General features: G+C 65.8%; 2 protein-coding genes across 3 annotated transcripts in view; one reads left to right on the plus strand and one right to left on the minus strand.

Moving 5' to 3' along the window:
* NUP160 (nucleoporin 160) overlaps positions 1-6,525 on the minus strand; it is a 29,157-nt gene extending 22,632 nt beyond the window's left edge. For both annotated transcript variants that reach the window (XM_087740498.1, XM_087740487.1), the window contains exons 1-6: positions 6,309-6,525; positions 5,958-6,168; positions 2,511-2,733; positions 2,191-2,269; positions 1,240-1,354; positions 323-481 (exon numbers count right to left, since the gene is read on the minus strand). In XM_087740498.1, coding sequence (XP_087596624.1) covers positions 323-481; positions 1,240-1,354; positions 2,191-2,269; positions 2,511-2,733; positions 5,958-6,168; positions 6,309-6,511 — 990 coding nt within the window. In that variant the 5' untranslated portion in view covers positions 6,512-6,525. The remainder of the gene's footprint in view (positions 1-322; positions 482-1,239; positions 1,355-2,190; positions 2,270-2,510; positions 2,734-5,957; positions 6,169-6,308) is intronic.
* A 2,075-nt stretch (positions 6,526-8,600) lies between these two features.
* PLEKHG3 (pleckstrin homology and RhoGEF domain containing G3) lies at positions 8,601-18,119 on the plus strand. Its single transcript, XM_087740583.1, is given in 16 exon segments — positions 8,601-11,614; positions 11,897-12,216; positions 12,311-12,411; positions 12,511-12,580; positions 12,665-12,711; positions 12,779-12,929; positions 13,632-13,766; positions 13,860-14,042; positions 14,182-14,274; positions 14,351-14,437; positions 14,551-14,584; positions 14,668-14,775; positions 14,912-14,986; positions 15,141-15,179; positions 15,298-15,605; positions 15,888-18,119. Coding segments are annotated over 16 exon segments (3,453 nt in total). The 5' UTR covers positions 8,601-11,535; the 3' UTR covers positions 17,511-18,119.
* The last annotated feature ends 63 nt before the right edge of the window (positions 18,120-18,182 follow it).

Here is an 18,182-nt window from a genome sequence, read left to right on the forward strand (position 1 = left end):
TTTTGGACCTTTTCTTTTCCCACGGCACATACGTGCTTTCAGGATCCTACCGGGACAGGAGGCGAACAAGCGAATGAGCACTCACAGCTCAGCTTAGTCACACAGGGAGTTCCGCTCCCAAGGCAAGAGCACATACATGTATCTTGCAGTGCTCAGAATAAAATGTTTGTTTATTCGGAAAGTACTGCTCTCTCCAGAGGGTCAGACATGAAACTTCTCCCTATTTCTTGCCTTAAAGACCCAAATCCAAGGAGGAACGACATATTTTCCGTGCAGCCCAAGAAAGATGCGCTCACGGTGAGGAAGCCCCGTCACTCCATACCTGCCCTCGCTTGGGCGCGTGCATATACACGCCGAGGTAAAGCCCCAGGGACTGGGAGAAGGCCAGTCGCAGTCGGTGCCCAGTCCCAGCTGCAAGCCGCAGGTCCCTGCTGACCGGCATGAACTCCAGCAGATCTGCAACCATCAGGCACATTTGATCCTACGGAAAAATAAAGGCGTCAGGAAAGTAGCACAGGAAAGACTCAGGGCTGAGAAACTGCCCTTCTCCCTCATCCTTCCCCTTCTGGCCAACGTCTGCCCAGATCTTCCTCTGAAGGATGCACGTAAGGCATCCGTGTGTGTACCCGAGCCACCGTTTAGCTTTCCCCATCTCACCCGTGCCCTCTCCCTCCGAGCACGTGGGCTTTCGGAGCCCAGGCACGTACGATAAAGCCTCCCCTCCCTCCCGTAACGCACGCATTCCAGTGCAGATGAGCCGTGAAAGCAGTTGCGCTGGTCGGTTGGCTTCGGCACTGATATTTGGAGCAAGTGGCATGCAGCGAGCAGATGCTTTTATTAACTTCTTGTTGACAAAGAGCTGTGTTACAAAGATGCTCTTATTACCGCTAAAGCAGTAGAAAATCTATTTGGTGTGCCTCCTCGGCCCTTGAAGAGCTCCTGCCTGCCTTCCGAAACGCTCCAGTGCATTTGTAAATAACTTAATGCAGCCTCTTACCCTACGCACAAGGCTTTGCCGCAAGGGACAACCCACCGCCCACTTTCCAAACGCGGCTACGAACACACGCCACAACAATTTTCGCAAATCGCCCTGAATCCCAGCGTGTAGAAGTTGACCGAGCGACAATTTAACGGCAGATCAAAACTACGCCAACCACTCAGCCTTCGTTTCTTAAGCCTCAGGCTATCACCCGAGCAGCGACGGAAGACGCTACTCCCCCGAACGCAGGCCCCGCTCACCTTATAGGACCACATCCGAAGTTTATGGTCCTGGCAGAGAGCAAAGAGAAAGGCATCGTGATCTAGGCAGTGAACAGAGAGGCTGATGGGCAGGTCCGATGGGCCGCAGTCACCTCTGAAAATACAGAGTTTATTTCAACAGCTTAAAAGAAAATCAAGGCTAGCGCGTAGATCCAAGGCACAGGGTTTCTATCACACTGTGTTTAAAAACAAATAAATCGGTGGTGTGAGAGCAGGAGGAGAGAGCAGCATTTCAGGACTGTGTGGATCAGCGTCCAGGGCGCAGAGGAGCCCACTGCACCGGTAACACCCAGTTTTTTCACCCGCTTTGGCAGAGCCGAAGCACATCCCCGGCTTCCCCAGCCTAGTGCTCGCAGAATGCGGACGAAGGATCCAGAGGGCAGCAAGGATCCCAGCAGCCCCAAACAATGCACCGGTGATGGTCAAAGTCCTTCAGGGCGTCAGGGGACTCGCTCCCGTTTCCAAATAACAGGGCCTAGAATTCGGTTGTGCGCTCTATGATACCGTAACGATTACAACCCAACACCGAGCCCAGTCTGCACACAGAGCAGCCGTGTCACCCACACGTAACCTCTGCCGGTCAGGAACAAGCCTGACATTTCAGAACAAGGGCAAGAGCGTACAACTGTTGTAATCCTTAAGCTGCGCTGGCTGCAAGCCACATCCTGGGCAAATCCTCAGAGGCCAATTACTAGATATAACATATTTGTAGACACAGACACGCAGAATCAGCAGGACCCCATTAAGATGAACTAATCCAGCGTACAAGTCCCAGCTTCCGTACTGCGATAGGTCCTGTGACCCAGTTAACTTTTTTGGCAGAGTATTTATAGATGCTGACTTGCCTGTCTTTGACTTCAGCTAGAAACTCTAGGTGAGGGAATCAAAAAAGACAAAATGAGTTCCACTTATTCATCACCAGACACTAACCTGATGGCAGTTGGCATCCAACCGGTAAGGAAACGCTGCATCACTGAGCTCTGTTTCAATTCCACAACTGAAACCGTTCCTTTCAAAATAAAAGCGATATTAAGAAATATATGGAGTGCTTGTTAGCGAAACATTGACTGCCACCAGCAAGGGGCGTCACAGGCATGATGTAAAAGAGCTTTTGTGTGCGCGGAGTGAATTTACACGACACGGGCCAAAAATCAAACTCAAGCAAAGTTCAAAGCTAGGAGAGGGGATGCCACACGCAGCGGCGTTTCGCAGAGGTGGATGCGAGGAGGCAGCCTGTTCCTGCTCCTTACCAGGCACGTCGTGAGGAGGCAGCTTAAGGACGAAGATCCCTCCCAAAGCAGAGGGCAGAGCGAAGAGAGCCTCCCCCTCGCTGCTAAGCCACGCCACTGAGGCGACAGAATTAGACGCCAGGCCTGGCACGCTGGGAATCACGTAGTAATTCGAAGGCTCTCTGAAGTTGATTTTGCCGATATCTGTAAACACGGACTGCATTTGGCTCTCCGTTATCAGCTCCTGCAGGAGGGAAACGGCAGAGAGTACAAACCCTGTGCACATGTACACAAGGCACAGAAAAAACAACCAGACACCTGTGGAATGGCAACTGCAATGCTGCTACTCGATAAAAAGAATTTTTCCGCTAAGAACTCTCACCACTACCACTCCTGTTTCCCTCACCGCTAGCCCACGACCACTGCTCTTTACGAGCAGATACAAAAGGGACTTCAAAACCTGCCATTTTCTAGCAGAACTCTTGCTTGCTTGCTTGCTCTCTCCTTCACATACTGTAACTCCCCCAAAGGAGTCCCACGGTCCATCCGCTGCTTCAAGATCGCTCATAGCAAAATGCTGGTAACGAGTCCCTCAAACAGCAGCTCTGCAATACCACAGCGTCATCCCTTGGGAAAGCCATCTGGAACTCCGAAAGCAAGAGATAAGCTCTCCAAGAGAGGAAAGGGACCTGACAAGACACCAGAAGCAGACATGTGAGACTAAGTCACAGCAAAGGGGTAAATGTGATGTAAATTGTGCGTAAGATCCATCTTCCACATGAAATAAAGATTCTGTACCTTGCCGTGTACAGAGGGCAGGTTACAAACACAGCCAGGCCTCCCTCTGAAGGACTCAGTCCCCACCTCCACAGGGTACGTTGTCCCCATTGTCACAAGGCCGGGCCCCAGGACCGCCGGCAGAGCCGCCTCCAACCTCCGAGCCTCATTTCAGGTTACGTCACCGACTTTCATCGAAATCGGAGCCCCATTCACACATCTGAAACACCCTCAGCTTTGGGGCAAACGCTGCCAGTCTGACGCCTAGGGCCTCTGCCTGCCCCGCATGGGGTCTGAGCACATCCAGCTCCAAACAAAGCGAGAGATTTCCAGCTTGCTTTTCCTATCCGACTTTTTTCCCCAGCCGTTTTCACTTTCACATAAAGAACTACCCCACACTGATGAACACACCTGCTGTACCTGGCCAAGAATCGGAGGACTTGGAGTTTAGCAGTTTATACCATCTATAAAGAAATTGAATTAGAAAAGTTTGGAGAGTAAGAAACTAAAGTGCAGAGGCTTCCAGAAAACTCAGGAGAGCCTGACGGGCTCCGGAAAGACGGGAAGGTTCCAGTCCAGGGTACAAATCCCCACCGCAGCACTGTGAAATGGATCGGTCGTGGTGGACTGACCCAGCTGGCAGGTCACTATCACCGCAGGCCTCAGCAGGGCACGGGAGAATAAGAGCAGCAAAAACTCGTGGGTCAAGATAAAGATGGTTTAACAAGCGAAGGAAAGAGGAAGAATAAAATAAAACCAAGCCAAGAGATGCCAAGGCGATCCCTCACCACCTCCGAGCAGCCTGATGGCCCGCCAGCCCCCAAGCAACGGTCACCTGTCCCAATCCCCTGCCCTGTGTCGCTGAACACGGTGTCACGGCACAGGGACTGTCCCCTCCCTGTCGCGGCTGTCTCCCTTCCCAGCCTCCCGCCCACCCCAGCCAGCTCATTTGGGGAGCAGAGCGAGGAACAGAGAAGCCCCCCGACGCTGTGCACGCACTGCGCAGCGACAGCTCAAGCGGCAGCACGTTCCCAGCTCTGCTTTGGTCAGCAATCCACCGCACAGCACCACATAAGCTGCTGCGAAGAAAACCAGCTCCATCCCAGCCAAAACCAGTATACGGTCTGCTGGGCAGGGAAAAAAAAAATCCAGCCCAACTGGAAAGGGCTCAGGAAAAGCCGAGCTTCCTACCCACCAGTAGCTCACCTCCAGTGTTTCTACAGCCAGCCCATGCGACACAGGCACGACAGTGGTGACAGGGGTTTGCGTGGAGCCCCGCGACAGGGCAGCATTGGGGGTTAATCCCGCTGGGCAGCGAAGCAGCCCACAGCCACACGCTCACTCTCCCCCTCCCCGAGCGGGATGGGGGAAGAGGAAAGGAAGAATAAAAGCAAGAAAATCTGGGGTTCCAGATTGAAAAAATAAAATAATTGCTTAATAACGAAGGACAAGGAGAAGAAGAGAGAAGAAAACAAAACAAGGGACACAAAGGCTGGGCAGATGGACACACAGCCAGTTCCTGAGCAAAAGATGGCTAACCCCCCAAAAACACCCTCTTTTCCCTCTTATTGCCAACCATGATGTTATACAGCAAGCACAGCACTTCGATTAGTTCGGGTCATCTGCCCGGCTGTGCCCCCTCCCAAATCACTGCACACCCCGAAATCTGTTCACGTGGGGGCAGAGAGAGAAACAGAGGAGGCCTCAAGGCTGCATAAACACTAAAATTTAACAAAAGCTAAATTATTAGCGTGTTATCAACACTGTTTTCATCACAAACCCAAAACATGGCACCACACAAGCTGGTATGATGAAAATTAACTGTCCCAGCCAAAATCAATTCTGTCGCGGCCAAAAGCAGTACAGGTGGGATGCAGCGCTTTGTGCCGACGCTGAGAAGCACACCGAGGCCTTTGCTGTTTTGCAACGCACTTAGCGGCTTCGCTGAGGGCTCTTGATGGGCAGGAGTGAGGCAGGTGGCTGACACAGGCATAGAATCACAGAATCGTTTAGGTTGGAAAAGACCCTTAAGATGATCGAGTCCAACCGTTAACCCAGCACTGCCAAGGCCACGACTAAACCATGTCCTCGAGCACCACATCTCCCCGGCTTTTAAATACCCCCAGGGATGGGGACTCCACCACTGGGCAGCCTGGGCCAGGGCCTGACAGCCCTTGCAGTGAAGGAATTTTTCCTAATATCCAACCCAAACCTGCCCTGGCGCAGCTTGAGGCCGTTCCCTCTTGTCCCATTGCTTGTTCCTGGGGAGAAGAGACCGACCCCCCCCGGCTCCAGCCTCCTTTCAGGCAGTTGCAGAGAGCGATGAGGGCTCCCCTCAGCCTCCTCTTCTCCAGGCTGAGCCCCCCCAGCTCCCCCAGCCGCTCCTCCCCAGCCTTGGGCTCCAGCCCCTGCCCCAGCCTCGCTGCCCTGCTCTGGCCACGCTCCAGCCCCTCCATGGCCTTCGTGGGGTGAGGGGCCCAGCGCCGAGCACAGCACTCGAGGGGCGGCCTCACCAGTGCCCAGCACAGGGAGATGATCACTGTCCCAGTCCTGCTGGCCACACTATTCCTGATACAAGCCAGGGTGCTAGTGGCCTTCTTGGCCACCTGGGCACACTGCTGGCTCGCGTTCAGCGACCAACACCCCTAGGTCCTTTTCTGCCAGCATGGAGCGGGCCACCCTGGTACTCACGCTGCGGTACATGCGGGCGGGATGCGGCAGGAGCAAGCGATGCACCGTCTGCGCGGTGATCAGCAAGACGACCAAGTGGCTCTGCACTTCGCAGAGATGTACGCCACCCGGTAAAAACGGACAACCTTGGATGCGGAAGCGGACGGCATTGTTCAGCAGGTTGACGTCCAGAGATTCTTCCACCAGCTCCACAGTGTCTCCCGATGTGGTCCTGAGGGAAGAGACCGGGGAAGGTGTGAGGAGGGTGGGCGCAGCGAGGCGGGGAGAGGCGGGTCGGAGCAGGGGGGGAATCAACCGGGCCCGGGGGCGGCCCCCCTCGGCGACTGAGCCCGACCCAGGGCCCGCACTCACCACCGCACGAAGCGGTTCCTTGTGGCGGCAGCGAGCTGCGCGCTCTCCTGGTAACAGAAACCACCGGCGCTGTCCCCGTAGCGACCTACGGGAAGCGGAGCCGTTCCCGGCGGGTTAAAAACCACTTCCCGAGGCCGTCGCGGTGGGCCCCGAGCCGCCGCGTTGAGCTCCAGGCAGCTCCTCTCCGCCAACCCCGCCGCCATCTTGGCCGCCCGCCTTCCCGCCTCGCCCGCGCGGGGCATCACGGGAAAGGGAGGCGCGGGGGGTGACGGGGAGGGGCGGGGCTTGGGGGGGTGAGTGCTGCAGCGCCCCCTGGTGGGCGGGCGGAGGGGGGCAAGAGGTGGGAAGGGGCCTGGGGAGGGGAGGGGGGATTTGGGCAGAGGGGAGGGGGGATTTGGAGAGGGGGGATTGGGGAGGGGAGGGGGGATTTGGGGAGAGGGGAGGGAGATTGGGGAGGGGGGTTGGGGGGGATTTGGGGAGAGGGGAGGGGGGATTTGGAGAGGGGGGTTTGGGGAGGGGAGGGGGGATTTGGGGAGGGGGAGGGGGATTGGGGAGGGGGGATTTGGGGCGGGGAGGGGGGATTGGGGAGGGGTGTTTGGGGAGGGGAGAGGGGATTTGGGGAGGGGGGATTTGGGGAGGGGAGGGGGATTTGGGGAGAGAGGAGGGGAAGGAGGAAGGGGAGAGGGTTTGGGGAGGGGAGGAGGATTTGGGGAGGGGGGATTTGGGGAGAGGGGAGGGGGGATTGGGAGGGGGATTTGGGGATGGGGGATTTGGGGAGAGGGGTTTGGGGAGAGAGGAAGGGTTGGGGGGATTGGGGAGAGGGGTTTGGGGAGGGTTGTTTGGGGAGGGGGTTTGGGGAGGGGATTTGGGGAGAGGGTCTGGGGAGAGGGGGTCTGGGGAGAGGGAGGGGATCTGGGGAGGCTGCATGGGGAGAGGGGCAGGGCCCCGGGGCCCAGGCCAGGGTCCGGGTCAGGGGCACCTGAGCAGCCCCATGTCCCCCCCAGGCAGCACCCACCGCCCCGGCCCGCATTGGGTGCTGCCGCCTGCACCGCCAGCAGCCGTGCCCAGACGCCACCTTCCCACGCCCGCCCGGCCGGGCACCGCACCGCCGGCACCCACCGTGCCGGCCTCCGGCACCCGCCTGTCCCCTGCGCCTCGGCCCGGCGAAGGACCCAGCGGCCGCCTGCCCGGCCGTGCCCTGGCCACGGTGCGGCATGTGCCGGGCACACCATGGCCCGGCCACTGGCGGAGCACGTGTCGGCGTGCCGGCGAGGGCGGCGGGGACCCCTCAGCCCCACTGACCCGGTGATGCCGCGTGTGATGCCGTGCGCCGGGGGCCCGGCTGGGCACGCCGCGCCGGGGGCAGCCGGCCCCGAACAATCCTGCCTTTGAGCTGGAGCCCAGCGCCGGCGGCACAAGGCGCCTGGCCGCCCGCCTGCAGAATGGCCCCATTCTGGCGGCGGCAGGTGCCACGGGGCACCGGGGTGCCGCGCGTGGGCCGGGGGCTCCTGCGTTATCTGGGGGGCTCGGAGCACCCCGGGGCGCAGTGGGACCCACGGGGAGCCGGCGGCTTTCGGGGCTCGCGGGGTGGCAGACGTGGCAGGGAGGCAGTGCTGTGCCGGGGCCGAGCTGGGCGCAGGCGAGGGAAGGGGCAGACGTGGTGACGGCGGGGACACGCTGGGTGCACCCCTGCCCGTGGGCACCCGCGCTGCCCCGGCCCCACGGTGGGGTCCCACTCACGGTGCCCCACATCGGCCCCGTGGCGGTGGTGGCCCCGTGGCCAGCGGCAGCCGCCCCACGGGGCAGGGAGCCCACGGGTGCCCGCGTCCCCTGGGGATGGGACCCCACGGGGTCCCCGTTCTCCCTCGGGCGGGGAGCCGGCGGTGCCCGTGGCCGGCGCAGGGACCCCGCAGGGTGCCCACATCCCCGTGGGGAGCCCCGGTGGGTGCGGGCTCCCCCCACGCCGTGTCTCGGTGCAAGCCGGGACAGTGCCAGAACCGTACCGGGACTGCACCGGGACTGCACCGGGACGGCTCCCGGCCTTGTTGCGGGACCGTGTCCGGGACGGCGTCCGGGATCGGGCGGGGGCCGGGGCGATGCCGGAGCGGCCCGGGCGGGGCGGCCGCAGTCCCCGCCCCCGGGGCTTCTCCCGCCGCTTCCTGCGGGCACGGCCGGGCCGGGCCGGGGCGGCGGCAACGGCGGCGGCGGCGAGGCGCGGTGAGCGCGGCGCGCCGGCGGGAACGGGGGCGCGCGGCGACGGGGCGCGCCGGCGGGAACGGGAGGCGGCGTGAGCGGCGGTCGGGGTCCCCGGTGGGGAGGGAGCCGGGGGTCCCCGCGGGGTGGGAGATGTCGGTCCCGGTGGAGTAGGAGCCGTGGGACCGCGGTGGGGCGGGAGATGGGGGTCCCCGGGGGTGGCCAGCACCGTGGGTGGGTGGTGGCGTGGGAGCCGTGGGTGCCGGTGGAGCGGGCGCTGTGGGTCACGGGGGTGCCCAGCGCCGTGGGTGCCAGCGGGGCGGGAGCCGTTGTGTCCCGGTGGAGCAGGATCCGTGGGTCCCGGTGGGGCGGGAGCTGTTGTGTCCCGGTGGAGCAGGATCCGTGGGTCCTGGTGGGGCGGGAGCCGTTGCATCCCCATGAAGCAGGATCCATGGGTCCTGGTGGGACAGGGAGCTGTGGGGCCCAGAGTGCCCGGTGCTGTGGGCGGCAGTGGGACAGGGAGCTGTGGGTCCCTGGGTGCCCAGCACTGCGGGTGCTGGTGGGGCCAGCGCCATGTGTCTCGGTGGGGCAGGAGCTGCGGGTCCCCATGGGGCGGGAGCGCTGGGTTCCCGGGGTGCCCAGGGCCGTGGGTCCCAGTGGGGCAGAAGCCATGGGTGCTGGAGGGAGCGTGGGGGTGGAGGGTCCTGGCGAGCCATGGGGCAGGGTCGTGGGTCCCAGGGCAGGGCAGGGGACCACGGGTCCTGGGGGTGCTGGGAGACGCCTGGGGCAGGCAGCCATGGGGCTGGGGGGGACCCAGGGACCAGCCAGGGGTGCAGGACAGAGGCTGCGGCGTGTGGGGTGACCCCCAGGTGTGTGCTGGGGGGCTGGGACGGGGGTACCGCACCGGGACCCCCAGCCGCGTGTGGGGTGGGGGTGCCCTGTGCCCATCCGGTGGGATTAGGTGGCTGCCGGCCACACAGGACGCCACGGGTGCCGGGCACTAAGAGGCTTTGGCAGCCCCATGGAGTCGATGCCGCCGTGTCCTGGGAGTGCGGCACCGCCAGCACAAGCTCTGGTCCCACCCAGGCACGGCATCACTGCTGCCGTGGTGTGGGGTCACTCTGCTGTGGCACGGGGGGCCCCGTTGTGCCGGACCACCTGCGGCACCACGATGCTGCGGGCAGGGGTGCCAGCACCCAGCTTGTGCCCACTGGGCACCGGCGGTGCCAGCCGGGGCCGGGAGCGACGGCCGCGGCCGCGCCGAGCCATGGCAGCTGGGCTGGAGCCTGGAGCCGGCAGCGACCTTCCCCGCTCCCAGGGCCGCTGGGATCCTGGAAAATGCTTGGAAATGGTGAACCGCCTTCCCTTATATGGCTCCACGAGGCTGGCCCTCCTCCGGCCCCGCTCGGCCGGCTGCCCGGCCCGGCACCCCCGGCCTGCCCGCCCTCTCCTCTCCCGGCGTGCCGTGCCGTGCCAGGGCCCTGGGAAAGCACCGTGGGCCGTGCCTCGCTCCCCGTCTCCCGTGCAGGAATGTGCAACGGGGCCGGCGATCCCGTGGTGGGGAGAAAATCCCACCTTCCTCTCACCGGCACCGGCGGCTCGGCACAGCCCCGGCCCCTGCCTCAGTTTCCCCATGCTGGGGAGTTTTGGGGACCCACCGTGCCAGAGCCGGCCAGAAGCCCCCGGGGTCCTCGTCTGTGCCGCCGGCAGCACCCGGGGGCCCCATCCAGTTCGGCACCCGGGGGGGGTCTCCCAGCCCCCACAGCAGGGCTGGGGGTGCCCAGGGCCTCCGGCAGCCCCCAGCTCGGGGGGGTTGGGGGGAGCAGCCCTTCCCGCCGGGGGTGAAGGTCAGGGCTAATCCCCGCACAGACAAGGCGGCAGGCGGGAGCCCGGGGGCCCTGGCCGGCCGCGTGCCCACCGCGGGGGCGCTGGGGGGGAAGAGGATAAACCCCCCCTGCCCGGTGGGGCGGGCTGGCGGTGGCCAGAGGGCCGAGGCGAGTGGCCACCGTCCCTGTGACGTGGGGCCGGTGCCGTAATCCCAGCGCGCTGAGCGGATTAGGGCGGCCGGGGGCGGCCTTTGGGGACGAGCCGTGGTGGCCGCAAATCCCCGGCTGGGCATCACGTGGGGGACCCCCCGTGGGTACCGGGGCACTGTCCCCCTGTGCCGGGCAGGGGGTGAGCCGTGCCCCTGTCTGCACCCCAGTGCCACCCAGGCGTCCCCTCTTGTCCCCTGGCAGGGACCCGGTCATGGGTGGGGATGGGGGTTGGACTCTTGGCCCCGGTGTCCCTGGTGGTACGGGGTGGCCATGGGGCTGGGTCCCCCCTGGACGAGGTGGCCATGGGGCTGGGGCAAGGCTGAAAGATTTGGGGTTTGGGGGGGCTGCTCCCCAAATCCCCCAGAGCCGGGGTGCCGAGGGGGTGCCCCACGGCAGAGCCAGTCGTGCCGGCACCTGGGGACCTGGGCTGCGGCACAGCCTGGGGATGTGGGGCTGGGCCCTGCTTGGGGGGCACCGCGGTGGGTTTTTGGGGTGCTCCTGGCTTGCGCGGGAAAGCTGTGGGGAGGGCGGCGGCGGGAGCCAGGCCGTGCGGCATGGCGGGTGCAGGGAGGAGCTGGCAGGAACCGGCCTGACCGGTTCGGTGCCGGCACCCCCAGTGCCGGGGGGCTTGGGCGGCCCCACCGCCAGCACGTGGCCCAGCTGAAGGTCATCGTCCCCAGGGCCACCCGCCTGCTGGGGTGAGCGGGCTCGGTGCCCTGCCGCAAACTGTCCCTCTGCCAAAAAGCATGTCGGCGAGCCCTTGCCGCTCTGGCACACCTTGCCGCCGGCGGCCAGTTTTCGGGTGCCCCAACCGGGTTGGCGGCACCAAGCGGTTTTGGTGGCACGGGAGGATCCCGGTGCTGTGGGGGAGCGGCCGGTGGCACCGTTGGTCCGGAAGGGTGAGCCGGCGCTGAGCTCACCGGGAAGGTGTCCCGTGGGCGCGGCGGTGACGCACGGCCCCGACGCAGGGTGCCGGCGGGTGGGAGCTCAACGCGGCGATGGCGCTGGTTCCGCTGGGGTACCTCTTCCTCCGGGAGCACGGCCCCCGGCTGCTGGGGCGCATTGCCCGGCTCTGGGGTAAGGGCAGGGCGAACCCCCGAATTTGGGGACCTCCACAGGTGGGAGGCCTCGATGGGCTGTGCCAGGATCCTGCCAGGCTGTATCCTGCCTCGGCCGAGCCGTAGCCGGGGATTTTGGGGGTTGGGGGATGCTGGCACCCTGCTCCCTGGAGGGTTTGGCCGTCAGGTCAACCCCAGGGGCTCTTCACCGTGAGGGGGGTGTGAGCCCCCCTTGGCCCCAAATGCTGCCTGGACCTTGGGGGGTGTCTGCACCCCCTAACCACACCGCTCTCCCCCCCAGACCCGCCCTGTGCCCTGCCGGTGCCAGGGGATGCCGGCATGCCGGTGCCCACCTGCCTGCAGCACCCTGCCCTGAGCCCGGTGCCGGAGCCCGGCCGCGCTATGGAGGAGCCGGCCGGCGGCGGGGCCGAGCCATGGGCTGAGGGGCTGCGCAACAGCAACAACAACGCTTCCCCCGGGGGGTGGCCGGGTGCCCGCGGCGGGCACCCCCTGGCACCTTTCGGTGGCCCCGGGGCCGAGCCCAGCTACCTGGGGCGGGTGGTGCTGGAGATCGTGGAGTCGGAGCGCACCTACGCCCGCGACCTGCGCAGCATCGTGGAGGTGAGCGCCGGGGGGACAACAGCCCTCGGATGGGGTTTTGGGGGCCTGGTTGGTTGCGCCGGTGCCACTACCGCCAACCGTGGGTGCCCGGCAGGGTTACCTGGGCAAGATCATCGATGCGGAGGAGCCGGTGCTGCGGCCGGAGCAGGTCAGCGCGCTTTTCGGCAACATCGAGGACATCTACGAGCTCAGCAGGTGGGTGCTCCCGGTGCCGCCGGCGTGGCACAGCCGGTGCCACCCCGTCCCGCGGCTGGTGGGGGGCTGCCGTCACCCTGTCCCCTCTGTCCCCCCCAGCACCCTGCTGCAAAACCTGGAGAGCTGCGCCAGCGACCCCGTGGCCGTGGCCGTCTGCTTCGTCACCCGGGTAAGGATGGGCATGGCGGGGGGCACCGGGGGGGGCACCGGGGGGCCGTGCCGGGCTCTCACCGCGCTCTCCCCTTGCCCGCAGAGCCAGGAGTTTGCCATCTACACCCAGTACTGCAACAACTACCCCAGGTGAGTCGGGGAGGGCGCGGGCGGGCAGGGGGGCGGGCAGGGGGCTGAGCCCGCTCCCTGCCCGCAGCTCGGTGGCAGCGCTGGCTGAGTGCATGAGGAGCAAGCCGCAGGCTCGGTTCCTCCGCGAGTGCCAGGAGCGGCTGCGGCACGCGCTGCCCCTCGGTGCCTACCTGCTCAAGCCTGTCCAGAGGATCCTCAAGTACCACCTGCTGCTCCAGGTGAGCCGGCGCCTGGCGCGGTGCGGGCATGTGGCATGGCGTGGGCACCTGGCAGGGTACTGGCACCCAGCATGGTCTGGGTGCCTGGCATGGCACGGGGATGTGGCGGAGCATGAGTTCCTGGCACGGTTCAGGCAGCTGATGTGGCGCAGGCAGCCGGCACAGCCCGGGCACCCGGCACAGCACGTTCCCTGGCACGGTCCAGGTACCCAGCTCAGCATGGGTGCCCAGCATGGCACTGCCTGGGCGCCTGGTGTGGCACATTTCCCTGGCACAGCCTGGGCACCCAGCAGGGTGTGAGCTCATGGCACGGCACAGGCACTTGGCACAGTCTGGGGGATGGCATGGCATGGTCACTCAGCACGGCACATCTCCCTGGCACAGCCTGGTCTCCTGGCATTGCATGGGCACCCAGCATAGTCTGGGCACCCGGCACGGTGTGAGCTCATGGCACGGCACAGGCACTTAGCACAGTTTGGGGCGTGGCATGGTGCAGACACCCAGCACGGCACATCTCCCTGGCACAGCCTGGTTCCCTGGCACAACACAGGCACCCGGCATGGCACATTTCCCTGGCACAGTGCACATACCCAGCGTAGCACAGGCTCATGGCACAGCCCGGTCCCTCGGCATGGCACACCCCCGGCACCGGGCACCACAGCCCCGTTGGCGCTGCCCCAACACCGCACCTTTTGCCAACAGGAGATCGCCAAGCACTTTGAGCACAAGTCGGGGGACGACTACGAGGTGGTGCTGGAGGCCATCGACACCATGACCTGCGTCGCCTGGTACATCAACGACATGAAGCGCAAGCATGAACACGCCATCCGCCAGCAGGTGAGCGCCGGCGGCGTGGCAGGTGGCACCGGACGGGCACCACCGCGGCGGCGGCAGGTGACCTGATGCACCCGTCCCCGCGGACTCGCGCAGGAGATCCAGTCACTGCTGCTGGGCTGGAAGGGGCCGGACCTGACCAGCTACGGGGAGCTGGTGCTGGAGGGCACCTTCCGGGTGCAGCGGGTGCGCCACGAGCGCGCTGTCTTCCTCTTCGACAAGACCCTCCTCATCACCAAACGTCGCGGTGATCACTACGTCTACAAGAGCCACATCCCGGTGGGTGCTGGCGATGGGGGGGCCCGATGGGTGCTGGCGATGGGCGACTAGAGGGGTGCAGGGGATGGGGAGCCCGGGGTGGTGCCAGGGATGGGGGGCCCAGGGGGATGCCTGGGGGGCTGACGGCCTCTGCCCACAGTGTTCCTCGCTGATGCTGATCGAGAGCACGAGGGACTCACTTTGCTTCAGCCTGGCTCACTACAAACACGGCAAGCAGCAGCACAGCCTGCAGGTAGGGGGGGCACAGGGTGGGGGGCACCCTAGGGACCCCCCCCCCAGCCTCACCACCCTCCCTGTCCCCCCCCCAGGCCAAAAGCGTGGAGGAGAAGCGCCTGTGGACTCACCACATCAAGCGGCTGATCCTGGAGAACCACCATGCCATCATCCCCCAGAAGGTGAGGGCAGAGCGGGACAGGCACCGTGGTGGCACTGGGGTCACCCCCGCATGGCGAGGGGGGGCGGCTGCACCCCAGCTTCACCCCCCATCTCTATCTCCCCTCTGCCCCAGGCTAAAGAAGCCATCCTGGAGATGGACTTGTTCTGTGAGTGCCGCCAGCGCCCCATGGTCCCCTCCCTGCCCTCGCGTGTCCTCCCCGTCACCCAGTGTCACCCGCTGTGCCCGCAGACCCCCCGCGCCTGCCCCGCTGCAGCCCCGAGCACCTGAAGAAGAGCTGGTCCTGCCAGCCCCTGGGTGACACCGCCGCCGAGCTGCGCCAGGGCCGCCGGCAGTCCGGTGAGAGCCGCGCATCCCTGATGTCCCCGCTGCCGCCATCCCTTCCCTGGGGTGAAGCTGCTGCCAGGTTGCGCCGATGGCCGTGGGGACGGTGGGCGCCAGGTGCCGGCACCGACGGGTGTCCCTGTCCCCGCAGAGCCCTTCGAGCACCGGGACCGCACGGAGACGCTGCCAGACCAGCTGCACGGGCACATGGGGCGCAGGCAGTCGGGTGCGGACGCCGGTGGGGATGGGGGACACCAGCTGGGGTGGGGGGCTGGAGGCTGGGTGCCAGGCTGGGGATGCCGGCGGGGCTGGGGACAGGCTGGGGGACGTGGGCACGATGCTACTGTTGCCCAATTTGGATGCCCGGCTTCTCTCCGCAGAGCCCGCCAAGCAGATCCTGCGGCAGCTGGGTGAGCAAGGTGAGCCGGCATGGCCGCTGGCACCGGCAGGGCGGGCGGAGGAGGGCCAGGGGCTGGGGGGGGGAAATTTTGGGTGCTGCCCCCCCTAACCTCCGTGTTTCTCTCTCCTGGCTGGCAGGGCTCAAGGTAAGGCCGGGGCGCAGGGTGGGTTGGGGTGCCCGGTGCCCCCCAGCCCTAGCACGCCGCTTGCTGGAGGGGCACGGGGCACTGAGCCCAGCGCTCACCCCCGAGTAGCACGCTGGCAGCGACGGGGCTCTCCTGGAGATGGGGGAGCCCCCCCAGCACCCCAGAGCCTGGACAGCGGCTGAGGACGTGGTGGAGGAGGAAGAAGAGGAAGAGGAAGAGGAGGAGGAGGCTTTGGGCAAGGACCGCCAGGAAGAGCTGCTTGGGGCCGGGGACTTGCCAGTGGAGCCCCAGGAGGAGCAGGTACCTACTTCACCCCCCTAAACCCCAGGGAGGGCCACCAGTGTGCCCTGCTACCCAGGGCACTCAGCATCGCTCCCAAGGCACCCCACATCACTCCTGGGGCACCCTGTGTTGCTCCCAGGGCACTCTGAATCTTTCCTGGGGCACCCTGTGTTGCTGCTGGGGCTGCTGCGGGCTCCTCAGCCATGGCTTGGCTAGGACTCGCCTCCAGCAGCAGTCCTGCTCGCAGCAGCTTGAGGGTCCCCCCCCAGCCCATGACACCCCACATTTACTCTCGCCCAGGCTGGGGGGCAACCACCGGTGCCAGAGGGACCCAAACGGCCGAGCAGCTGGGGGCCGGGGAGCTGCGAGAAGGTCAGTGCGGCCCTGCAGCCCCTACCCTGGGCTCCCGGGGGACCCAGCACCCACCCACCCACCTCTCCGCAGGCCGGCAGCACCGCGGAGCACCCCGTGGGGCTGGGGGCACCCGAAGCCCCGTCCTCAGCGGGGACCCCGGTGCCGGTGCTGCCTGGCGGGGAGGGGGAGCAGGAGCGCGCTGCAGAGGATTTGCAGGGGCTGAGCAGTGAGGAGGAGGAGGAGGAAGAAGAAGATGGAGCCGCTGATAGCATCCTGCCACCCTCGGTGCTGGACCAGGCCAGCGTCATTGCCGAGCGCTTCGGCGGCGGCGGCAGCTTCTCCCGCCGCAGCAGCCTGGCGCTGGAGGGGCCGGCGGGACGGCTGGCCAGCCGCAGCGGCAGTGCCCTCAGCCTGGACGGCGGCCCCCCGCTCGATGCTGGGGAGCCCGGGGGGTCCCGCAGCACCATCCCCTCGCCCGAGCCCCTTGCCGGAGCCCGCCGGGAGTCACTGCTCTCCAGCCGGGACCGCCTGCTCCTCGACAAGATCAAGAGCTACTACGGCCACGCCGAGCACCGGGACGTGGACTTCAGCGTCCGCCGCCGCGAGAGCCTCTCCTTCATCCCCAAGGGGCTGGTGCGAAGCTCCGTCTCCCGCCTCAATGGCCTCCCCCGGCCCCCAGCAAGCCCCGAGCCCCCTGCCCAGCCGGCGCCGGAGGGGCCCAAGGCAGCACCGGAGGAGCCGTGCCGGGAGAACGGGCTGCAGCCCCCTGAGCCGCTGCTCATCCTGGAGGAGGATGACCTGGGTGCTGCGGGCGAGGGGCCACCGGTCGGGCCACCGCCGCAGCTGCTACTGACCCCCCAGCACCCCGGCACCAAGGTGTACCAGCTAGCGCGGCAGTACAGCCTCCGCATCAAGAGCCGCCGCGCTGGTACCCGACGCATCCCGGTGCAACCAGAGGAAGGGGACCCGTGTGCCAGCACCCCCTCGGTGGCTGTACCACAGGGCAGGGGGCCGGCGGCGTTGCCCTCCCCAGGTGTCCCCCGCAGCCCCCCGAGCCCCGGCAGTGCTGAGCCCTTCGCCTGGCCCGACGTGCGGGAGCTTCGTGCCCGTTTCGGCGCCCCACGGCCCCCGCTGGTGAGCCGCAGCCGCTCGGCACCCGAGGGGCCGTGCCGGGGTGGCCGGCCGGCCGAGAAGGAGCGGGGCAGCGGCCGGAGCCGCAGCGCCGAGGCGGGTGGGGGGCCCAGCACCCCCGGGCCAGTGCCGGCACGGCATGGCAGCGACGGGGCACTGTGGGTGGCGGCGGAGGCGCCCCTGGGCCCCGGGCAGCAGGTGCTGGTGCTGGAGCGGCTACCGGCCCCCGCCGAGCCCCCCACCTATGTGCAGATCCGCTCGCCCACCACCCGGGAGAAGATCTGCTTGAAGGCGGTGGTGGAGCGCTGCAAAGCTTACCAAGCCTCCGAGGAGTACCGGCGACGCTGCCCTGAGCCCCCCGACACACCCGAGCCCCCTCGCCACGGCCTCGTCAGGAACCTGCGGCAGAAATTTCAGACCCTTGATACTGCCAGCTAGGTGGATGACAGGGAGAAGGGGCGTCCCACCTTCCCCAGGGGAAGGAGCACCCCGTGGACCCCAACCTGCCCAGGAGAAGGGACACTGCATGGACCTCCAACCTACCTGGAAGAAGGGGCACCCCATGGACCCCCAACTTGCCCAGGAGAAGGGACACCCCGTGGACCCGCAGCTCACCAGAGAAAAGGAGCACCCTGTGGACCTCCAGCCTACCTGGGAGAAGGGGCACCCCATGGACCCCCAACTTGCCCAGGAGAAGGGACACCCCGTGGACCCGCAGCTCACCAGAGAAAAGGAGCACCCTGTGGACCTCCAGCCTACCTGGGAGAAGGGGCACCCCATGGAAGCCCAGCCTGCCCAGGAGAGGGGGCATCCCACAGACCCCCAGGTTGCCTGGGAGCAGGGGCACCCCGTGGACCCCCAGCTCACCCAGGGGAAGGAGCACCCTGCAGACCTTCAACTTACCTAGAAGAAGGGGCACCCCACGGACCCCCAGGTTGCTTAGGAGAAGGGGCACGCTGGGGACCCCCAACCTGTCCAGGTGAAGGGGCACCCATGGCCCCCAGCTCACCCAGGAGAAGGAGCACCCTGCGGACCTTCAACTTACCTGGAAGAAGGAGCACCCCACGGACCCCCAGGTTGCTTGGGAGAAGGGGCACGCTGGGGACCCTC

The sequence above is a fragment of the Nipponia nippon genome, unplaced genomic scaffold (genome assembly GCF_047370975.1).
Source record: "Nipponia nippon isolate SJK-2023a ecotype South Korea unplaced genomic scaffold, ASM4737097v1 scaffold_10, whole genome shotgun sequence".
Classification (NCBI taxonomy): Eukaryota; Metazoa; Chordata; class Aves; order Pelecaniformes; family Threskiornithidae; genus Nipponia; species Nipponia nippon.